Source organism: Mustelus asterias, chromosome 9 (genome assembly GCF_964213995.1).
Source record: "Mustelus asterias chromosome 9, sMusAst1.hap1.1, whole genome shotgun sequence".
NCBI lineage: Eukaryota > Metazoa > Chordata > Chondrichthyes > Carcharhiniformes > Triakidae > Mustelus > Mustelus asterias.
Genome location: NC_135809.1, coordinates 29,400,601 through 29,421,700, shown reverse-complemented (window position 1 = coordinate 29,421,700; position 21,100 = coordinate 29,400,601). Strand labels below are relative to the sequence as shown.

Below are 21,100 nucleotides of genomic sequence, written 5' to 3'. Positions count from 1 at the left end.
CATTATTACTAAGAGAGACAGAAATAACTTACGATAAAGTCAAAGTTGAGATGAAGCAAAGTATTTATCAGAGAGTCATACTAACTTTAAAGTGTATTTATTAGTGTCACAAGTAGGCTTACATTAGCATTGCAATAAAGTTACTGTGAAAATCCCCTGGTCCCCGCACTCCGGCGCCTGTTCCGGTACACTGAGGGAGAATTTAGCATGGGCAATGCACCTAACCAGCACATCTCAGCTAAGTAATAGACATCTGTCCAAGTTAGACATTGCCAAAAGCTTGTTTGTACGCATTTTTGATTCCCTGTATAAAGAGGTGATGACGGAAGTTAACCATTTTGCAGATCACCTAGGAAAGAGTCAGTAGATTCATGGTAACACTTCATAGTGCATCTTCATTACTGACAAATAAATGTCAGGTGAGACATACTGCAAAATGACAGAACTTGGAATATTTGGTGGCTTGGTGCATTTTGTCTACAAACCTAATCACCATTCCGATGGTTGCTGAGTCTTTTTGTGTAATGTAGCTTTTTTTTATAATGTAGGATCAGAAAGCTCTGCTATAAAGCATGTCAGTTAAAAGAGGTTTCTACTTTTTTAACCTGTGTGTAACTGACTGCCAAACACTGATACTCAGTACAAAGAATGATGGTGTTTTAATCTTACAAAGGTAACATTGTTAGTGTCAGAAGAATCCTTTTTATGCCAAAGGAGCTATATCTTGGAGAACACCATTGTTCAATGATAAACATAAAGAAAAATCTTTCCTTTGAAGACATTTGGGTTAGAATGACATCATCTTCAACCATAACTGACCAGAATTCATACTTAGAATATAAAGCTAGCTGGTTATACATAAATGAAACATGAAATAAAGGGGCCATTGGATATACTACGTACTATTTGTGGTTGATTCAGATACTCTGTGCAATATTGTCACAAAAACAGAAAATGCTGGAAAATCTCAGCAGGTCTGACAGCATCTGTGGGGAGAGAATAGAGCCAATGTTTTGAGTCTCGATGACCCTTTGTCAGAGCTGGCTCAGACATATCAAAGTTCAGAGCTATCCAGCTCTGGCAAAGGGTCATCTAGACTTGAAATGTTGGATCTATCCTCTCCCCACAGATGCTGTCAGACCTGCTGAGATTTTCCAGCATTTTCTGTTTTTGTTTAAGACTCCAGCAACCGCAGTATTTTGCTTTTATCTGTGCATTATATTCTGTTAACATTTAAGTACCAGGAAAATTCAGCCAGCTGGACATCACTATTAAATATTATTGTACACAGCCCAAAAGAGGTAAAGTCTATGCTATATTCGGAGTTGTGCTGAGAGGATTTATGAATTAATACAGTTTGGTGGAAAATCAAACAACACTTATCATAGAAGCTATGTAAGATGTAATATAGAAGATGACTGCATATACTTTGGGTTCTAAACATCGCAACCCGCATAAACAGTGCAGCAAAGAATTTTCTTCACAGAAATCTCACGGCTGAAAATATTTACTTTGTAAGAGTGTGCACAATGGATCTATTAATGAAATTGTCTTGTTTGCCAGCTTTTGTGCACTTGTCAGATTCTAATCTAATGTGTTGCTCTGGCAGGTCTCCAACTGCTTTGAATTAAAATACATGCTGTTAAAAAGAAAGTACAGATTATTCTGCTGATTTTTGTGAGGTTCTGGTCTACCAGTGGCATGTTTCAAGTCAGCTGAAAATCAAAATAATTGGAACTCGAGGAACTGAATGCATCCCCCATTTTACGTTGACCGCGTTTACCTGACAATTCCTGGGCTCAGGCACATTGTCCAATATTGTAGGTGAAGGTGCCATAGAAAAATAATTGAATTAAACAAAGTTCAGACAATAAATGAAAATAAATTTAATTCCCATGTAAGTGGGCATAAGTAGAACTGGAAGTGCAAGAATAGTATATTTTCGAAAATATGATCAACTGCAGTGAAATCTTCAGCTAAAAACAATATCTGATGGATTGTAATGTTTGGAATGTAACTGGTATGACGTGCATGCATTGAATTGTGATATTTTCATTCCTATTATTAATCAATCGCAACTTAAACCGTAGATTCTGTTTATCAAGACCGATTTTAATTTTAAAAGGCAACGATGAAGAAAAGTCAAATTGCATGATTTTTTTTGCTTTACTTTGCTTCAATCCACAAAAAAATGTTTTAATTAATAATGTGAATAAGTTGAGGTACTAATCACACTCAAGTTTCACACTTCAGCACCGGGTCTGGCTAAATCAAGCATCTAGCAAACAGCTTTCACACCCTTTTACTGAACGGTAGACAATCACATCATTTATTCCATTTTGAAAACAAAAATCAATAAACCTATAAAGTGACCCATAAATTAGAGCCGGCTCATGGAATGTTTGTACAGTGCTGGTTTTTTTGAAGGCACCCTTTGCATTTTTCCTTCACCTCTGTATTTGAACTAGAGTCACTGTAAGAGGCTCATTAGGGGACATTAGGGACTGGAGCTAACCAGAATTCCAGGGCCTGCTTTCCTTTTATTAATGCATAGCAAAGTAGGATGCACTTAAATATTTCATAGGCATTCAGTAATTTGTGTGTAATCGCCTTGTTAGCAGACCAGTAGAAGTAGAACGGGTCTGTGAAATGGTGTTAGAGATTGCATGGGTAATTTATAGACCTTTGACATTAGAAATAGCTGTTATTGGAGACTGGAATGAAGCTGTGAAATAGAACTGGCAATAAGTAGAAAACTTAATAAAGGTTTTGTAACAAGCATCTATGGGGATAACAACCCACTTGGTCGTTTTGAAGCAGCTATAATTTATGACATATGCAATATATCAAGTGCATACGATAGCATTATGGAGTATTGAAATGAAAAGGGTATTTGCAACATTAGGTCCAACTTCCTGCTAGGATGTGATTAAATGATTAATGAAATGTCCCTTTGCATATGCATTTTGAAACAGCAATTAAACACAGACTGAGAAAAATCCACCAATCCTATCATTTTTCAGCTTATCTCATTCTTGTTAAATAAATCACAGAGAATTTGTGAGGAGCAATATGTCTTACCTGAAGTGGTTACTAAAGCATGAAAGAGAGTCATCATTTCTGTATAAAATAATCATAAATAAATAGATTAATAATTTAAACCTATGAAAGATCTCTTGATTTATTACTGTGGCAGTTTATTTATACCTTTTCTCTGGTTGTGTCCAATTTCTCCAGCGTGATTGGCATAATTAAATATGAGATTGAATAGACACCATTATTTTGCTTATTGCTGGTAAACAATAGCATGAAAGAAAGACAGCAGATGTAGCAGAGAAAAAATGCATGGAATATTGCAAGTGTTCATTGATCTGCCGAGTTTATTCTTTAAATAATAAGAGGGCTGCAAGCTAGCCTATAATTACTGAGCGGAAAGTGGCAGTTTTGGCATTTCCAAACTCTGTGTCCTTTTAAGGGTGCTTTTTGAATTTGTCATCAATAATAATTCCAACAGAGAGGCATTGCCTCACGTAACTTTAGAATGAGCTTTTTTTATTTTTATTTAGTGCACCAAAGGTTTGCTTCAGGAAATAAATTGTTTGATTCCCATTAAAATTTGAACCAAGACAAATACCGATTATGGCATAGCGTTGTCATTATTTCCATCTTCATTCCATGGAGTTAAAAAACATGATTAGCTGCCATCTTTATGTGGTCTCGGTGGATGGCAATGCTGTTAATAATTTTTATGGATCCAGTAGTTACAAAACTGCAATGTTTTCTACAGTTGCTGTAGTTAGTTGAAGGACATTTTTGTTTTATTATATTTTAATTATTGATTAAGGTTTCCATATCTCTCAAACATCAAAGACCACATATTTAATTAAATTGAATTGTTTGAAACAAAAGAACCATATTCATCTTCCTTCTTTGCTAGAGATAGATTTGTATGACCATTATTAATAAGTGAAACATGGAAGTGTGTATTGGCATTCAGGAGTATAAGCATGTAATCCTTTCTATCCACATATCTACATTTTCAGAAGTGGGTATCTTGATCTGAAGCGAGAAACCTGGCCAATTTTCTGCTCCCTAAACCCAGAGTTGCTAAGACCAATTATACCATGGGCTGGAATCAGGTTATGCACCATAGACCAAGGATCGATCCCTGGTCAGTATGGCTCAGCTATTTACTGGTTAGGGACAGAATTCTCAGGCTGTTCATGCCAACAAGGTGTTGTCATCCTGCTGATGGTGCACCCCCGCCTTGGGTTTCTCGGCGGCATGGGGTACAGTCAGTGGGAAATCCCATGGACAATGGCGGGCCCAAAGGATCCGGTCACCGGCAAACAGTATGCCACCTCCTGCCACGAGAAAAGTGCTGTGGGGAGGTCAGAGGATCACCCCCACTATTTACATACTGAACCCCAGGTGGGGGGGCATCGTATTTGAAAAATAAATAAATCCTGAAAGGTGCCACTAGCTATGAAATCATAAAATGAGTGCACAAATTATAGTACCTGGAGATGGTTCTAAACTCTGCTGGGAGGAATAGAATAATTAGGATAACAATGGCCAGAATGCTACTGCTGTTCATGCTGACAGGATTTCCCCATTACCTGCAGTGAATGGAAATTTGGCTGGGCGCCAAGTTCTCCGACTTCACTGCAGTGGGAGCATGGTATGAACGGCTGGTAAAATCACGGCCAATATCTTTAAAGGTTGCATTTTGATTCTAATGTTTATTTTCCTCACTCAAGCCTATTTGCTTATTGAAGTTTTGTCCACTTTTCATAGAATCATAGAACCCTACAGTGCAGAAGGAGGCCATTCGGCCCAACAAGTCTGCACCGACCACAATCCCACCCAGGCCCTATCCCCATAATCCCATGCATTTACCCTAGCTCATCCCCTTGACAATAAGGGGCAATTTAGCATGGCCAATCCACCTAACCCACACATCTTTGGACTGTGGGAGGAAACCAGAGCACCCGGAGGAAACCCACGCAGACACCGGGAGAACGTGCAAACTCCACACAGACAGTGACCCAAGCCAGGAATCGAACCCAGGTCCCTGGTGCTGTGAGGCAGCAGTGCTAACCGCTGTGCCACCATGCTGCCCAAATCATCTTCTCAGTTCCTTGTTTTGCTTGATAAAGCTGCTGTGAAGTGCCTTGGGACATTTTATTATCTGAAGGTGCTCTATAACTGCAAGCTGTTGTTATTTCATTCCAATGTGTTTGCGTATTTCTTTCACAGCACTTTTCCTTACTTATTCTTGGTGTTTCCTATCTAAAAAAGATCTCTTGTTTTCTTCGGTGATTCGAAGATGCAATGGGGTTGAATTTTGCCGGTGGCAGATCCTGGGGCAGCATATTGCCAGCAGCGGCCAATTCAGAGTTGGCCGCCAGGGCTGCCATCCGGCAGCTCACCCATAAGAGGTGCAAACCCAATGAGAGGGCTGGCATCTCAGTAGCTTCAGTAATGCCCCTGCTAACAGTGCCCAGTGCTGAGACTACAGCTCCAGGGAGAGTGCTCCTGAAGACAGATGAGTTGGGTTGGGGGCGGGGGGGGCTCCTACTGGGCGTCTCGCTATGCGATCCTTCCCTGTACCATCCTTATTTGGATGACGAGCCCACTCCCAGTCCATTAATTGATTAATTTGGGGAAAATCCAAATAATATCCCACGCAGCTGGTTTCTGACCTCAGTTTGAGCCGAAAGCAAGGGTTCAGAAGTCCGCGAAAAATCCTGCTGAATATTTTCAATGAGGCACTCTTCCAGCTATTTGTTTACATGAGTGGTTAGGATTTCCTTTACAGAACATAACAATGGATGAGATTCTCTGGCCTCCCCTCGGTGTTTTCTTTTGGAGGCGGGAGGCTGTGCAGTTTACTGGCAGAGGGAACCTCTGGTCCCACCACTGTCAATGGGAACGGCCTCATGCCGCATGGGAAACCCATGGCGGATGGTGTGCAGACAGTGGGACCAGAACATCCTGCTGGTGTGAGTGGCTGGAGAATTCCGGCCAATATTTCTTGCATTTCTGGCATTCCTGGTTGGGTGTGTCAACTCCTCCATGCTTATCACACACAAGAGCTCAGAGTGACAGTCTTATTAGGCCACAAAATATTCCTTTCTTACACAAAAACAGAAAATGCTGGAAATACTCAGCAGGTCAGGCAGCATCTGTGGAGAGAGAAATAAAAATAAAAGGTGGGATTTTCCATTCACTGCACAGAGTGCTGGCCAAGGCAAGAAAACTGGCATACAGCTTGCAGGCTGCCCAGCCAAGTTTTCGCTCCAGATATTCCAGTGCTCTGTGCAGAAAGAAATCTGGAGATATGGCCCATGCCAGCAAGATGAAGGGACAGGACCAGAAATCGCTGGCAGCTGGGAATCCCCCAACACACACATGGACCCCCTGTGCACATGTACAATGGGACCCCCCCCCACCCCCCAAGCATTGCAGTGCCCATCCGGAGATATGATTCAAATTGCAAACTTTCTGATAGGGTTACACCAGTAGTCATAGAATCATAGAATCCCTACAGTGCAGAAGGAGGCTGTTTGGCCCATCGAGCCTGTACCGACCACAATCCCACCCAGGCCCTATCTCTATAATCCCACGTATTCACCCTGCTAATCCGCTAACACTAGGGTCAATTTAGCGCGGCCAATCAACCTAGCCCGCACATGTTTGGACTGTGGGGGGGAAACCCGGAGGAAACCCACGTAGACATGGGGAGAACGTGCAAACTCCACACAGACAGACACCTGAGGCCAGAATTGAAACCAGGTCCCTGGCACTGTGAGGCAGCAGCGCCAACCACTGTGCCGCCATTGAAAACGGGGCTCACTCAGAAAAGGTTGGAAGAATTTGAACCTCGTCTCTTCTCTGGACAACTCAGAGCCAAAACAATCCCCTGCCCCACACAGATTCCTCCACCCCACCCCCCTAAATTGCCAGGGAGCTCCCTCCCTATAGCCACAGCCCAACACGCTGATCTGATTGGACCTGACACCCTCCCCCCCCCCCCCCCTATCTTGCAAGCCCACCCCCCAATCGAACTGGAGCCCACCCCCAACTGAATAACCCTGCATCATGTCTAACTCCCCTCGCCCCCCGCCCCAACCAATTAAATCCCAGCAATTTACCTCAGGCACTTACCTTCCCCCAACCTGTCAATTTCAGTTGGACTTTTAAACTTACTTGGTTAATGGCAGTGAGCACTGTGAAAAAGGGTGTGTGTTCTTCATCCAAGGCTTGGCTTCAGAGACTACTGTGCTGCCTGGAGCTCGCCTGGCCTGAGTCAGAAGATCCAGTGAGACAGAAATTATAGACGTTTTACTTAAATAATTGGGCACTTTTAGGAAAACAAAGGTAGTTTTAAGGGACTTATATTTGCAATGGTAAACATTAGAAATAAGGTCTATGTTTAGGTGCGTTCAATTTAATATCCCTGTGCCTGGAAGGAACCTGTGGTTAGATTCATGCCGGACAAAGGTGTTTGCATGTGTGGGGGTTGGTTAAGTTCCAACTGGGTTTCTATTATGCTTAGGGAGGGCTAAGGTGTGAAAAAAAACCCAACAGGTGTTGCTTAGCACCAGGAAGCCACTTTTCAGAGAGAGAACTTTTCCTAGTTTTAACTGAAAGCCACAACATTTGCAGCCAGATCACTGAGGAGTGAACAGATCTTAACTCTGCCAGGAGAAGCTGGACTGGACAAGGGATTTGCAATGATGCAAGTTTCTTAAGGAACAAGTTACAGTCCAGATAACTAGGGAATTGGGACAGAAGGAGTTTCTTAAGAAGGCGAGAGTTAAAAAGAACAGAGGAAACTGTTCAGTAAAGTCACAGAGAGTTGAAACAACATTGGATCGTGAGAGGCCAGAAAGATATCTGCAGTGGTGGTGCTAAGGTTTGTGAGACTGCGAGATATGACTTGAAATAATCAAGTAAATGAGCTGCTGAATCTCAGGGTCTACGTAACAGTGGAAGTTGGTCAAGACAAAGAAATCCTGAAGGGTTGGTGTAAAATCCTGGACTGGGTTTGCTGGTAAAAGTGGAGCAGAATCTCTGTTCACAATTGTCTTTTTGAAAATGTGGACTGGATTTTGGAATGCAAATCGCTAATAGGAAGCATGATAATGGAGAGAAAATTTTAAAGCATGTCTTGGGAGTGCAGTTTGGAAATTCTCATATGACAATCATGATGTATCATGATGCATTTTGGTAGATTGAACCAGAGCAGGACTTATTCAGTTAATGGTAGGGCGTTGGGGAGCGTTACAGAGCAAAGAAATCTGTGGGTACAGGTTCATAGCTCCTTAAAAGTGGAGTCGCAGGTGAACAGAGTGGTGAAGAAGGCATTCGGCATGCTTGGTTTCGTTGGTCAGAACATTGAATACAGGAGTTGGGATATCTTGTTGAAGTTGTACAAGAAATTGGCAAGGCCACACTCGGAATACTGTACAGTTCTGGTCACCCTATTATAGAAAGGATATTATTAAACTAGAAAGAGTGCAGAAGAGATTTACTAGCATGCTACCGGGACTTGATGGTTTGAGTTATAAGGAGAGGCTGGATAGACCGAGACTTTTTTCTCTGGAGCGTAGAAGGCTGAGGAATGATCTTATAGAGATCTATAAAATAATGAGGGGAATTGATCAGCTAAATAGTCAATATCTTTTCCCAGACGTAGGGGTGTCTAAGACTAGAGGGCATACGTTTAAGGTGACAGGGGAGAGATACAAAAGTGTCCAGAGGGACAATTTTTTCACACAGGGTGGTGAGCGTCTGGAACAAGCTGCCAGAGGTAGTAGTAGAGGCGGGTACAATTTTGCCTTTTAAAAAGCATTTAGACAGTTACATAGGTAAGATGGGTATAGAGGAATATGGGCTAAATGTGGGCAATTGGGACCAGCTTAGAGGTTTACAAAAAAGGGATGGCATGGACAAGTTGGGCCGTAGGGCCTGTTTCCATGCTGTAAACCTCCAGGACTCTATGACTCTATCTGGCGGGATTCTGGGAAGGCATCCACAGACATTCACGAAGGGTTTCAGAGAGTGGAGTGTGTATTTGACCACAAGCATTTTGTGTGCGTCAATGGGACTTTGTGTGCCAATGAAACCATTGCAGTGTCAAATGTACTTTGCCATCTGTGTTAATTTTAAAATCTGTATATATTTGTTAAACTAAGAGTGGAGTACAGGAGTATAGTATTATAATCCAATATTTCTATGTTTAATACATGATTTTTCTTGTTGCCAGAACAAATTAGTGGTCCTGTGACTCTGCTCCTCCACATTTGATGAAAGAAAAAGTAAAATTTATGGTCTTTAGAGTCAGGGTTCCATTCTAGAATCTCCCCATCCAGTTATAACATCAACTGAAGTCATAAGAGCACCGCATGGCATTCCAATGTTGATTGCCACTTTGAGGAAGTTATGGCCTCTTGTCTATTCCTTTCCACCTGGTAGCATCCTCTGTTAGGGTCTTCGCCCATTTGTCTTGAAATTTATTCTTGCTAGCTGAAGTTATCAAACTACTAAGCCACTAAACTATTAGCTATCGCAGGTCTTAACTTAAAACAGGGAAGATACTGAACCAAACTTTGCAGTAACAGATTTTTTCATTTATCTTTTTACATTTGTGTTTCTATTTTTTCCTTCCAATCATGCTTGATTATTTTCATCCAAAGACTTTTCAAAAGCACTTTTACTGGCGAGTAGTGTGACAAGTGTTGGGTTATTTTTCAATTCTGAAATTGGTGTGGAGATAAATATATATCAATCTTCTTTGAAAATCGCACATGAAACTGATAACAGTTCTTTACATATGATTTTAAAAATCAAATGCAGATTTGAAGTACCATCTTTTTCTTACTACCTCATAAGATTATCACTAATGACACGAACATCTTGATACTGATTTTTATTATGCAGCAGCTTTGTTAGTTTTAAAATGCTATAGGTTAGGATAGGATAGAATTAGGACTATTGCTCATGTGGAGGATAAACAAGAAAATTGACTAATTGGGCTAAATGGCTTGTTTCCATGTTGCAATTTTTGTGAGATTCTCTGGGTTTTCATGTGCCAGTATTTTAAAAGAAACTTGAGGTGATCATTACGTGGTCTTTTAATGATAAGGTTGCTACTTGTGTCTCATTTAAATGTTCTGTGTTTAACATTGAATACAAATCTATTACCTAAAGGAAAGTTAGGAAGCCTCACTGATGCAGACATGGAATTATATTCATCAGTATAATTGTGACCTAAAATTACTTCTACCTTGCCAATACCAATTGCTAGGATTAGACAAATTGAGAAGGTGGGCGAGATTTAAACTAATTCAAAATGCATCCAGTTGCCCAGAGTTAAAATCAGGTCCAGTGAACCAATGAGAAAGTATGTCAGTGGAAAAATAATGACTCTAAAATTAAAACAAGTTAACCCTTTCCTTAAAAGTTGTAGGATCAAATGTGGAAAAAAAATTTCCACTTGAAAACTTAGATGAACTTGAAAGATCGACTGAGAAACATGGATATTTGTACTTTATAAAAAAAAGGGAAAGCTAATATAGAACTGCGATTTTACAAGTGGTAGGAGAGGTGTTAGGAGGGTTGCCCACCTGTGGCCCAACTGAGGTCCTTAAGTGGGCAATTAATGTTCAATTTAGAGCCTTATCTCACCACTACTCTTACATAACGGGCAGCAGGCAGGGCTGGTGTTCAGTGTACAGTCTGGCAAGTTCAGGCCTGCGGACTGCTGGCCAGTTAAAGGGGTGGAGGTGAGTCTCTTGCCAGGCCGCCGGTGTGCCACATCCACTCTGCCCCCCCCCCCCCCCCAGTACTGCCTATCCTCTTTCCCCATCGGTGGCCTGTCAATCCAGCCCCAGCAAGATCCCAGACGTTCCTGAGTGTCCAAATCCCAGTCAGAATGCCACCTCTTTGGTCTACCTGCAGCACCAGCCATGACCGCTGCTCCTGCTGTCACTGTGGGTGTGCAGAGCTGCTGGCCTCCAATTGACCAGCAGCTCTGCATTTGGTGATGGACAAATTAAAGGGCCAGTGCCCAAAAAATTAAAGCGGGGTGAACCAGCCAAGCTGATGCAGACTTGCACCCATCATTTATGCTGGGATACGGGGATCCCTCCTTCAGTATAATCCAGCCCAAAGTGGAGCCAAATTTGTCTCCTTAAGTCTTTTCTGAAAGATCTGATGAAATTCATGACTATATTTAAGTATTCACTGCTAGTCCATAAAATGTTTACATTGGATTTATTTTCTGATGCACTCGGTCTGATTTGGTGCTGTCGCGATCGTGGGGAGCATATTGCGTGAAATAGCGAAGTATGTGGTTGCTATTTTGTGCACATTAAAATTATTGGGTGGAGGGTCATGACTGTGCCCCTGTGATTTCCAACAGTGCACTCTCTGTAAGTACCACCCCTCCCTGCGAGCACGGAATCAGCCCTACTGTGTTTGCCTTCCTTAAAATAGCTGAAATGTATAACAGTCAGAGTTTAAAATGACAGCCAGTCATAACTTTGTAAAATTCTTAAAAAGGGCAAATTTGCTGTACAATTGGGCAAGAGTGGAGGAGTGAGACTAACTGGATAGCTCCTTTTAATGACCTCCTTCTGTACTGCTACAATTCTATGATTTATTTTTTCTGTCTATGATTTTGCAAAAAACTTTATCTGTTTATCCCTGTCTTTTCTGGCTGTTGCTGATCTCATCTTGTTCATGTGAAGGTTTAGACACTGCAGTTTTATGTCCATACTGTCGATTGAATGTTAAAGCTGATAGAATGAAAGCTAAACCACTGACAACCTCTTGTGATATCATATGGTGTATCATCTGACTGTAACTTTGCTTATTCTGATGTTTAATGCAGCTTCAAAAACAGCAATTGTAGTATACTAAAATGCCTGATATATATTTGCTACTTGCAGGCACCTTAATAATGAACATGCGTTAGATGACAGGAGTACTGCACAGTGTCGGGTCCAGATGCAGGTTGTGCAGCAGTTGGAGATACAGGTAAATTGGATTTAGTATTTTGTGGACAATAAGCATATCAAAATAAATATGTTGGGGGCTAAATTGGGTAACCCCCGAAATTGGGCATAGGCATCACAATGTGTGATTAACTCAAACCCGTGCAATGTAACGCAGGCAAACAGTCCAACTTTATGTTGCTTGCTCGTTTGAATGATTATTGCTTGCAGTCAGTGCTAACCAAGCTGTTTATTGGCTGCATGCATCAGCATAGGGCCCAAAATTGTAACTTGCTATCAGTAAAACTACTTAAAGCCAGACTGCATCTCTTAAAGGGGAAACGCATAGCGGTGGGAGGTGCTGAGCGTGGTGAGGGGAGGAAATCTGACCTGGGAATCATAGGAGATTGGCACAACATGGGAAAGAGCAGTCTGTAAGCTGTTTAAATGCTGCACTGGAGATCTTGGTGGAGGAATGGAAAGTAGGACAGATGAAAGGAAGTGGGAGTAGATGGAGATCAGTACCAGGAGTCAAATGGCAATGACCTGGATGCACTGCGGCAAGAAGCTCAATGACCTTACCCAAGTGGTCAAGGTATTGAGTACATCTTCACAAGCCAACTGGATGACTAGCCTCAGACACTGTTCAAATGGAGTCCATGGAATCCCTACAGTGCAGAAGGAGATCATTCGGCCCAACAAGTCTGCACAAACTCTCCGAAAGATCATCTTACCCAGGTCCACACCCCTGCTCCCCAACCAACCCCCATAACCCCACACGTTGACCATAACCAATCACTTAACCTGTATATCTTTGTACTGTGGGAGGAAACCAGAGCACCCGGAGGAAACACATGGGTAGAATGTACAAACACAGTCACCCAAGGCTGGAATTGAACCTGGGTCCCTGGCGCTGTGGGGCAGTATGCTAATGATAGTGATGCTGTTTTGCCCTACCATATTCCCATAACTCACCTTCCAATAATCTCTATGAATCAGGCCTCATACCCAACATTCAGATGATTGACCTTACCTTCACATACTTAACACCACTGAAAGCCTCACGCACTCAGCTCACAGCTTGCTCACGCTGCCAGCTATTCAACCAGGTCAGCCCTATCAGACTGCATGATACTTGCTGACACACTTCCTTCTCTCTTGCAGGACAAAGTGGTACAACCAGAGGTAGCAGGAGCTAACCACATAGAGATTGGTGTGCCTGCATATGCCAACCCCCATGGTGGAGGTAGACATTATTAGGATGCCCATTGCTGAGGCCGTAGCCACTGGTGGACCTGAAACCATTGAAGATGATGGTGTCCTCATACCTAATATACCTTCCCACATTCCACTTTCCCCTCACCCCACACTCCCCTCTGACTTACAGACTGATGTTATTTTCCCCGCTCCCCACACCATAGCCCTCTTCTCATACCTTTCACCTATCAGTTACTTCAGAGGTGCAGATTGGGCAGGCAGTGGAGGGATCAAGACACAGCAGTTGCCAGCTCACATACTGCAGCAGAGGCAAGATCTGGATAGGATGAGTCACTGGGCATCAGCCAGGGTAGGGGGCAAGAATGCACAGAGCCCAATCAGTGTAGAGTGCTACAGAGAACTCAGATGAGCACTGCAGTGGGGCAGCCTACACTAATATGCTAATAGTTATACACTACAAAATGTTTGATATATTGGGAAACCTATCTGAAAGCCTATGATCAATGCCAAAGAACCTTGAGGAGCCCAGTACTAGCTTGGCACAGGATTTTCTAAGATCCTGTACCCATCTTTTCCAACATTGAAGTGGTGGCCACCTCTGTTTGATGGTGCGGCGTTTGATGGCTGACATTGGAGCTCTATCACGGCACATACACAGCCACCCAATATCTGAATGCTGCAGAAGCTCTGGCTGCTATCATGGCTGAGGGTTACAGTATGCAAAGGGGTTTGCAGGGTATCAGAGCAGTTCAGCAATCTGTCCTCAAACACACTGCTCGGATTGCTGAGTCCCGGGGGGAAAGCGCAATCCTGTTGTCCTCGTTCAGGAAGACAGTGTTTCTCCTCCCACTCCAGCTGCTTGTTGCTTATCAACCAGCTGGCCCAGACTGCTATCTCCTATGCTGAGATGGTGCAGACCACAGCCAGGTCGTCTAGGTTCTGTGCCAGGTTCTGACTTCCCACCTAATCCCATTTACCAGCCCATAGCCTTGAATGTTATGACATGCCAAGTGCTCATCTAGGTACTTTTTAAAGGATGTGAGTCAAAATACCTTTACCATCCTCCCAGGCAGTGCATTCCAGACTGGCAACACCCTCTGGATAAAAAAGTTTTTCCTCACATCCCCATTAAACTTCCTGCCCCTCACCTTGAACCTATGTCCCCTCGTGACTGATGCTTCAACTAAGGGGAACAGCTGCCCCCTAACCACCCTGTCCATGACCCATATAAACTTGTACACCTCGATCAGGTTGCCCCTCAAGACTTCTCTGCTCCAATGAAAACAACCCCAGCCTATCCAGCCTCTCTTCATAACGTAAATGTTCCATCCCAGGCAGCATCCTGGTAAATTTCCTCTGCACCCCCTACAGTGCAATCACATCCTTCCTATAAGGTGGCAACCAGATCTGCACACAGTACTCTAGCTGTGGCCTCACCAAAGTTTTATACATCCCCAACGTGACTCCCCTGCTTTTGTAATCTATGGCTCGATTGATAAAAGCAAGTGTCCATAGGTTAACACTGATCCGGAGCATGAGGACAGGCAAAGGCACTTGGAAACAGGCAGTTAGTCAACTTTTGGCATCAACTATATAGCATGATATCATTCAAAAATATTTAGAATATTTACATTTTGTTATAAATTATCATGCATTGTGGCCAAGGAGAGAATGAATGATGCTCAGTGGCAGAGGGAACATATGCAGGTGGGACTGTTGGACAGGAAAACAAGGTTGAGGTTATTGCCATCACATTTGGATGAGCTCTTCACTGCCAGCCTGGCCAGAATAGGGCTGTCTAGGTTAGCTCCTCTCTTCCTCTCCCTCCTCGCTGTCACTTTTTTCCTCCTTGTGTTGTTGTTTCTTCTGCTCCATCTCATCCTCCTCAAGATCTTGCTCCTCAGGTGCTTCCTTATTCCAGGTGTCAAGGACTTCCCCTTGTGATTGCAAGGTTGTGCAGTGTGCAGAGAACCACGACAAACTTTGATCCCTCTTTTGCTGAGTACAGCAGGGCTCCTCCAGAGTGATTCAGACAGTGGAAACTTTGTTTCGACGTAGCAGTGGTGTGCTGTATCACACTGTATATGAGCATCTTGGTTTTCATTGCATGCCTGATGTGCACGTGTACGCCCTTTGAACTCCAGAATTACCAACCATGTGGTCGGCAGATAGTCCTTATCATCTAACAGCCACCCTTTGGCTTGGCATGATGGCCTAAATGCATCCCGCACAGCAGGCCATTGCAAAATGAAGGCAACATGACTATTGCCAGGATAATAGTCATTGACATAGAATTATAGAATCCCACAGTGCGGAAAGAGGCCATTCGGCCCATCGTGTCTGCACCAACAACAATCCCGGCACGGTAGCACAGTGGTAGCACTGCTGCTTCACAGCTCCAGAGACCTGGGTTCGATTCCCAGCTTGGGTCACTGTCTGTGTGGAGTTTGCACATTCTCCTCGTGTCTGCATGGGTTTCCTCCGGGTGCTCCGGTTTCCTCCCACAGTTCAAAGATATGCGGGTTAGGTTGATTGGCCATGCTAAAATTGCCCTTAGTGTCCTGAGATGTGTAGGTTAGAGGGATTAGTGGATAAATATGTAGGGATATGGAGGTAGGGCTTGGGTGCGATTGTGGTCGGTGTAAACTCGATGTGCCAAATGGCCTCTTTCTGCATTGTAGGGTTTCTATGAATCCCACCCAGGCCCTATCCCTACAGCCCCATGCATTTACCCTAGCTAGTCCCCCTGACACTAAGGGGCAATTTATCATGGCCAATCCACCTAACCCGCACATGTTGGACTGTGCAAGGAAACCGGAGCACCCACAGGAAACCCATACAGACACGGGGAGACTGTGCAAACTCCACATAAACAGTGACCCAAGCTGAGAATCAAACCTGGGTCCCCGACGCGTGAGGCAGCAGTGCTAAACACTGTGCCACCGTGCCACCCACATGCCTGATTTTCTGCCTATGGTCAGCTGGACTTTGAGGTAATGGGATTCATTTCAGTTCTGATATAGGGCAGAGCTGACATGCTTTGCCCACAAAGCAAAGTGCATACTGTCAATGGTACCATGGGGAAACCTGAAATCCTGGCAAAGATATATGCTCAATCTACCTTGGCAAGATAGAATGAAATGTAGTTAGCACTCATTTAATAGAGCACCTTAATGACCTCCCATCTGCAACACTGGACAGCAGATTCTGAGATGTTAGAAATATTTGTAGCACCAGTCCAGAAGGAACCAGACACACAAATGTTGATGGTCAAAGTCACAGCCACTGCCAGTCCAGTCATGCCCTACTCTGAAGCTGCAAATGTGGCAGATTTCAATGAGGACATCCTTGCTGAAGCACCAATGTTGCACACATTGTTCTCTGCTGCAGTTCAGGAGGAGAATTGTTCCCTGAACATTCTGGCGAGACATGGCCTACCACTGACAGCTTTTCTCTCCTGCCTCTCCTCCCTTTTCAAGAAGCTTGTCATGCTCAGTGTCGCCTCTTAATTTTCCAAGTCATGTTCTGTTCCAAGGCGCTTGCCTTCTAGTGCATCCATGTCTCAGAGCAACTGATTTGTGCAGAAGCCTTGAAGTCAGCAAAAGTTCATTTTGCTCTGTGTAGTTGGGAAGCCGCACGTTTATTTTACGACAGTGGAACTGTTAAGCAAACGGCTGTCTGTTCCCAGTGGCGCCATCAGGAGTTTTGACCGCTTCTGGGACTGCAGGCAGTTCCCAATTACAATCAGCACTGGAGTCTTACACCCAGGTAAATGAGAGAGTTTTGCTGGATAGAGTTGGGGGAAGGGGGGGTGGGCACAGGGTTCCAACACAAGAGGAATCTCTCGAGCTTCCCAACACAAACTCCCAAAAAGGCTGCTTGGTATCCTCACTATGTGACCTGGGCCCCCTCTACCAGCGTAGGCAGGAGGAGACCCTTAAGTGGTGACAAGCTCGGTGCCCTGCCATGTCGCCCCAATTTTATGTCCGCTGCCAGCCCACAAGGCAGGGGGGAGTGGGAGGAGGGGGGAGGTGGGAATGGCATGAAATCCCAACCAGCAGCAGCCAGCAGAAATTAAGTATCAACTAACATGTAAGTAGTTGATGATCCGTTTTAAGGCACTAATGAGAGGCTCTTTTTGCTGTTGAGCCTGTGTTCAGCTATTCGAGGTTGGTTTGATTTCTCAAATGGCACCACTGGCATTAAATCACTTTGCCTGCTGATTCACATCACAATCTTTCTGCTCTGCATACTTCCTGCAGCTTTTCACTGTCTTTGTGCTATTGCCCTCGCCTAAAAGGGCGGTTAGCCCCCAAAATGTGTGTGTCGGCTGCAGTTGCCACTTTGGACCACCAAGGGCACTCATTGTCTGGAACTTCGTTAAGGCGATAGGGATCCTGCGCACCGTTTGGAGAAATGTTGGCAACTCCATGTCACTTTTCCATGGGAGGTCCAACGGTATTTAAATCAAGCACTTACATGGACAGGGTTGGGCCTTCCAATCAACCCAAGGCTCCTGTACAGAGGTAATCTTGTCCCTGAGAGTTGCAGGCCAATCAGATGCCAGCAGTACTAGCAGCCCCCTGGGAGCAGTGACTACTGCCAGTATTGCAGTTCAGCCTTCACCAGATAGCATTGCTGATTTACTGGAAAGAGGTAAGTGTGGGCAGATTAGGGGTCATGGGGAGGGTATCACCTGCGGAGGCTGGTGGCCAAGTGGTGGCAAAGACAAAGGCTGGGGTTGCCTTTCAGCTACCTACCCCTGCCCGATGCCCACTTGAATTATCATTGGCCACTGAGTGCCTGGGAACAAAGGACCACCCTGGTGGGCAGCTGGCAAACCTGACAGGATTTACTGGGAGGCTCACTGTGGGTAAAGCAGACCCATGTCCCTGAGCCACCATTAATTTCCAGTGGGCTCAGGGACAATTGCTCTCCAGTGGCTCTTTAATGAACCTAATTGATAACCCATTGCGTGTTTCCCAGGATGGACTATTCCCATCCATGACTAAGTGCAAGTCTCGTTCCTTACCACCAGAAGTTATGGTATCAGTCTCTTGCCCAATTTTCCCAGCACCTCCACCATCATGTCAGCTTTGCCGGGTTCCATTAAATTCCGTCCGTACTGTCCAAAAAACTAACGAGCGCAAATTTTGGCCCCCATATATTCATTTTTGGTCCTTCTTGCTTCATGTTTACTCATGGTGCATAAACTGTTTGCTTTAACCAAATATTTCAACAAACCCTCCTTGGAAATGTGTATAAATTAATTGTCAGGATTGTAGATTGAAAAGTGGATTTGTTAGTAGTTTAAAAAGATGGCAAACAATGTAGGGAAGGATTACTTTGAACATAATTCTCAGCCTCATTTATTTAGTCCCTCCTTTAATTTTCTGTTGATGAATCATTCAGTGACCAAGAAAGTAGGCAAGCAACCTTCTGCCAGTTGTCTATCCAACTGTGAGATAGTGTTTGACAGTTCATCACTTCTCAAATCTCTGTGATGGGAGCAGTTAGCCCAGTTGGCTAGGTGCCTGGCATGTGGTTCAGAATAATACCAGTAGCATGGGTTTGATTCCCACTCTGGCTGAGGTAGGCCTGGGACTTGCCTCCTCATTCTGCCCCTTAGAGTGGGAAGCAATGGCAAATCACCACTGACAGAAAAAACTGCTGAGCAACAGTTCAGGCCAAAGCAACAGCAGACAATGAACCAAGCACCTGCCTGCAGGCAAAGTGCATATACCATCCCATACCTCTGTGATGTAGTGTGTTAGTACACTAATGGATTGTCCAAGAACCTTTATTTTTAGTAAAATGGCACATCAGCAAAGTTTATGTCTTTACAGTAAGTTTATAATCACTTCAAATATAAATGTAATATTTGAAATTTTGCTTTTTAGGAAGTACAACAAAGTAATTTTAAATAGCTGCCTCACAAATGATTTTCAAACAGATGGAAACAATCGTCACCCAATGATCCTCCTTTCAAAGTGACCAATTAATAGGTTTCCCTCTGGATGACTGACTCATAGAAGCAATCTACAGAAGTAAAGTCCATCAATTGTAATGAGACCCAGTGCAGTGTGGACTTAGACTCTGTGACGGTGATCAGTGCTTCACGTTGCCTGGTCTCTGTCACTCTATTGAATTAGATTGATGATGGCAGATTGCTAGGGGCAGTAACTGGACCTCAGAGGGAAAGAATGAAGCGTGCAGATGATCCTGGCAGGCACAATGCTTTGAGAACCCTTCACCTCTTCACAGCTGCTGGCATTAGTCCATTCCTAACAGTGTCCACAGGACTTTTATCAGAACACCAAGGGCCCACTTATTTGTGTTCTTAGTAACTTGTTACTGTCACAATAGCCATGACCTAAATACTCCTATTGACAAAAAGATGAAGTGTTATTTGTTTTTCTGTGACCTTTTAGCACTGGGGAGACTTTCAAATGATGGTTACTTCTTAAGAAGCTGGTTTTTCCTTTAAGAAAAGTCTATAAAGAACAGGTTGTTCCTATTGTGAATTTGAGAACTAAAACCTGTTCTATCACAATCATTTTAAATGTAGTTTGCAAGAGATTTATTTTCTGTTTGTTCGATAACAGCTTTCTAAAGAACGTGAACGCCTTCAGGCAATGATGACCCATCTCCATATGAGACCATCTGATCCCAAGCCATGTCCAAAACCTGTAAGTTTAATATTAAGCTCTGGATTGAATAGGGACCACAATGGTTAATAAATATTATGTATCATAAAAATAAACAATTGCCTTGACTGTTTCCATATAGAATGGCTATGCCAATACTAAAGCATTAAGTGTGGCTATGAAAAATGTAAGCAGATAGCTTTTTGTTGAAATAAAATAGACATTCCACATTCCACACTGACAAAGTAATATACTTCACTTGTGACAAATAACTGACTTGAAATGACTGTCGAAATGTTAGAACATTTTATTTTGATGGATTTACAAATACACTTTGCCAGCGAAGAGAATTTTATTGGGCATCAATTGCACTGCGATATAGCTATGTCATTACTGGCAAAGCATTGAATGGAGTTACTTTCAGGCGAAGGACTAGAATTTACTGTCCATCAAGATAGTACCCAAAACATTTTATTTAATCAAAAGCTCGGCGTGAACTTAAGTGTCTTTTACATGGAATTTTAATTTTAATCATCTGGATTTGTAAAGAAAATTTTAAGAAATCGTCTAGGAAAAGTTACTGATAGAATCTTTACCCTTGCTTGGTGAGTCAATATGAGATGTAAAAAAAATAAGAACACAGTTCACTAAATCGTATCATTTTAAGTTAAACTTAGAAAATGCATTGGTACTTACAAAGATGTTAAATTACCATTTTAAAACCGTCTGGAAGTTCAGCACTGAATTGAAAACTGTATGGTGGAATTGGTCTGACAAAGCTTTCTGTGCACTCGATTGGAAAAGTTTAAAGTTAAAGCCTATTTATTATTGTCACAAGTAGGTTTGCATTAACAATGCAATGAAGTTGTTGTGAAAATCCCCTAGTCGCCACACTCCGGCACCTGTTCGGATACACTGAGAGAGAATTTAGCATGACCAATGCACCTAACCAGCACATCTTTCGGACTGTGGGAAGAAACTGGAGCACCTGGAGGAAACCCACGCGGACATGGGGAGAACGTGCAAACTCCACACAGAGTGTGACCCAAACCGAGAATTGAACCGGGTCCCTTGCGCTGAGAGGCAGCAGTGCTAACTGCTGTGCCAGCGTGCTGCCCCGTAAGATAAATGTTGGGGCAAATCACTGGAAAAACTCACTTTATTACTAGGTGACAATTCCTGTGGAAAAGCTGCCAAGTTGACTTGTTTTTCTTTTTCTATACATTTCTC

The 21,100-nt window shown here is 43.3% G+C and overlaps 1 protein-coding gene across 2 annotated transcripts in view; it reads left to right on the top strand.

The window, feature by feature from the left end:
* Positions 1-21,100, top strand: part of foxp2 (forkhead box P2) — a 417,384-nt gene that overhangs the window by 348,582 nt on the left and 47,702 nt on the right. For both annotated transcript variants that reach the window (XM_078219889.1, XM_078219890.1), the window contains 2 exons: positions 11,961-12,048; positions 19,829-19,912. In XM_078219889.1, the coding sequence (XP_078076015.1) occupies positions 11,961-12,048; positions 19,829-19,912 (172 nt within the window). The remainder of the gene's footprint in view (positions 1-11,960; positions 12,049-19,828; positions 19,913-21,100) is intronic.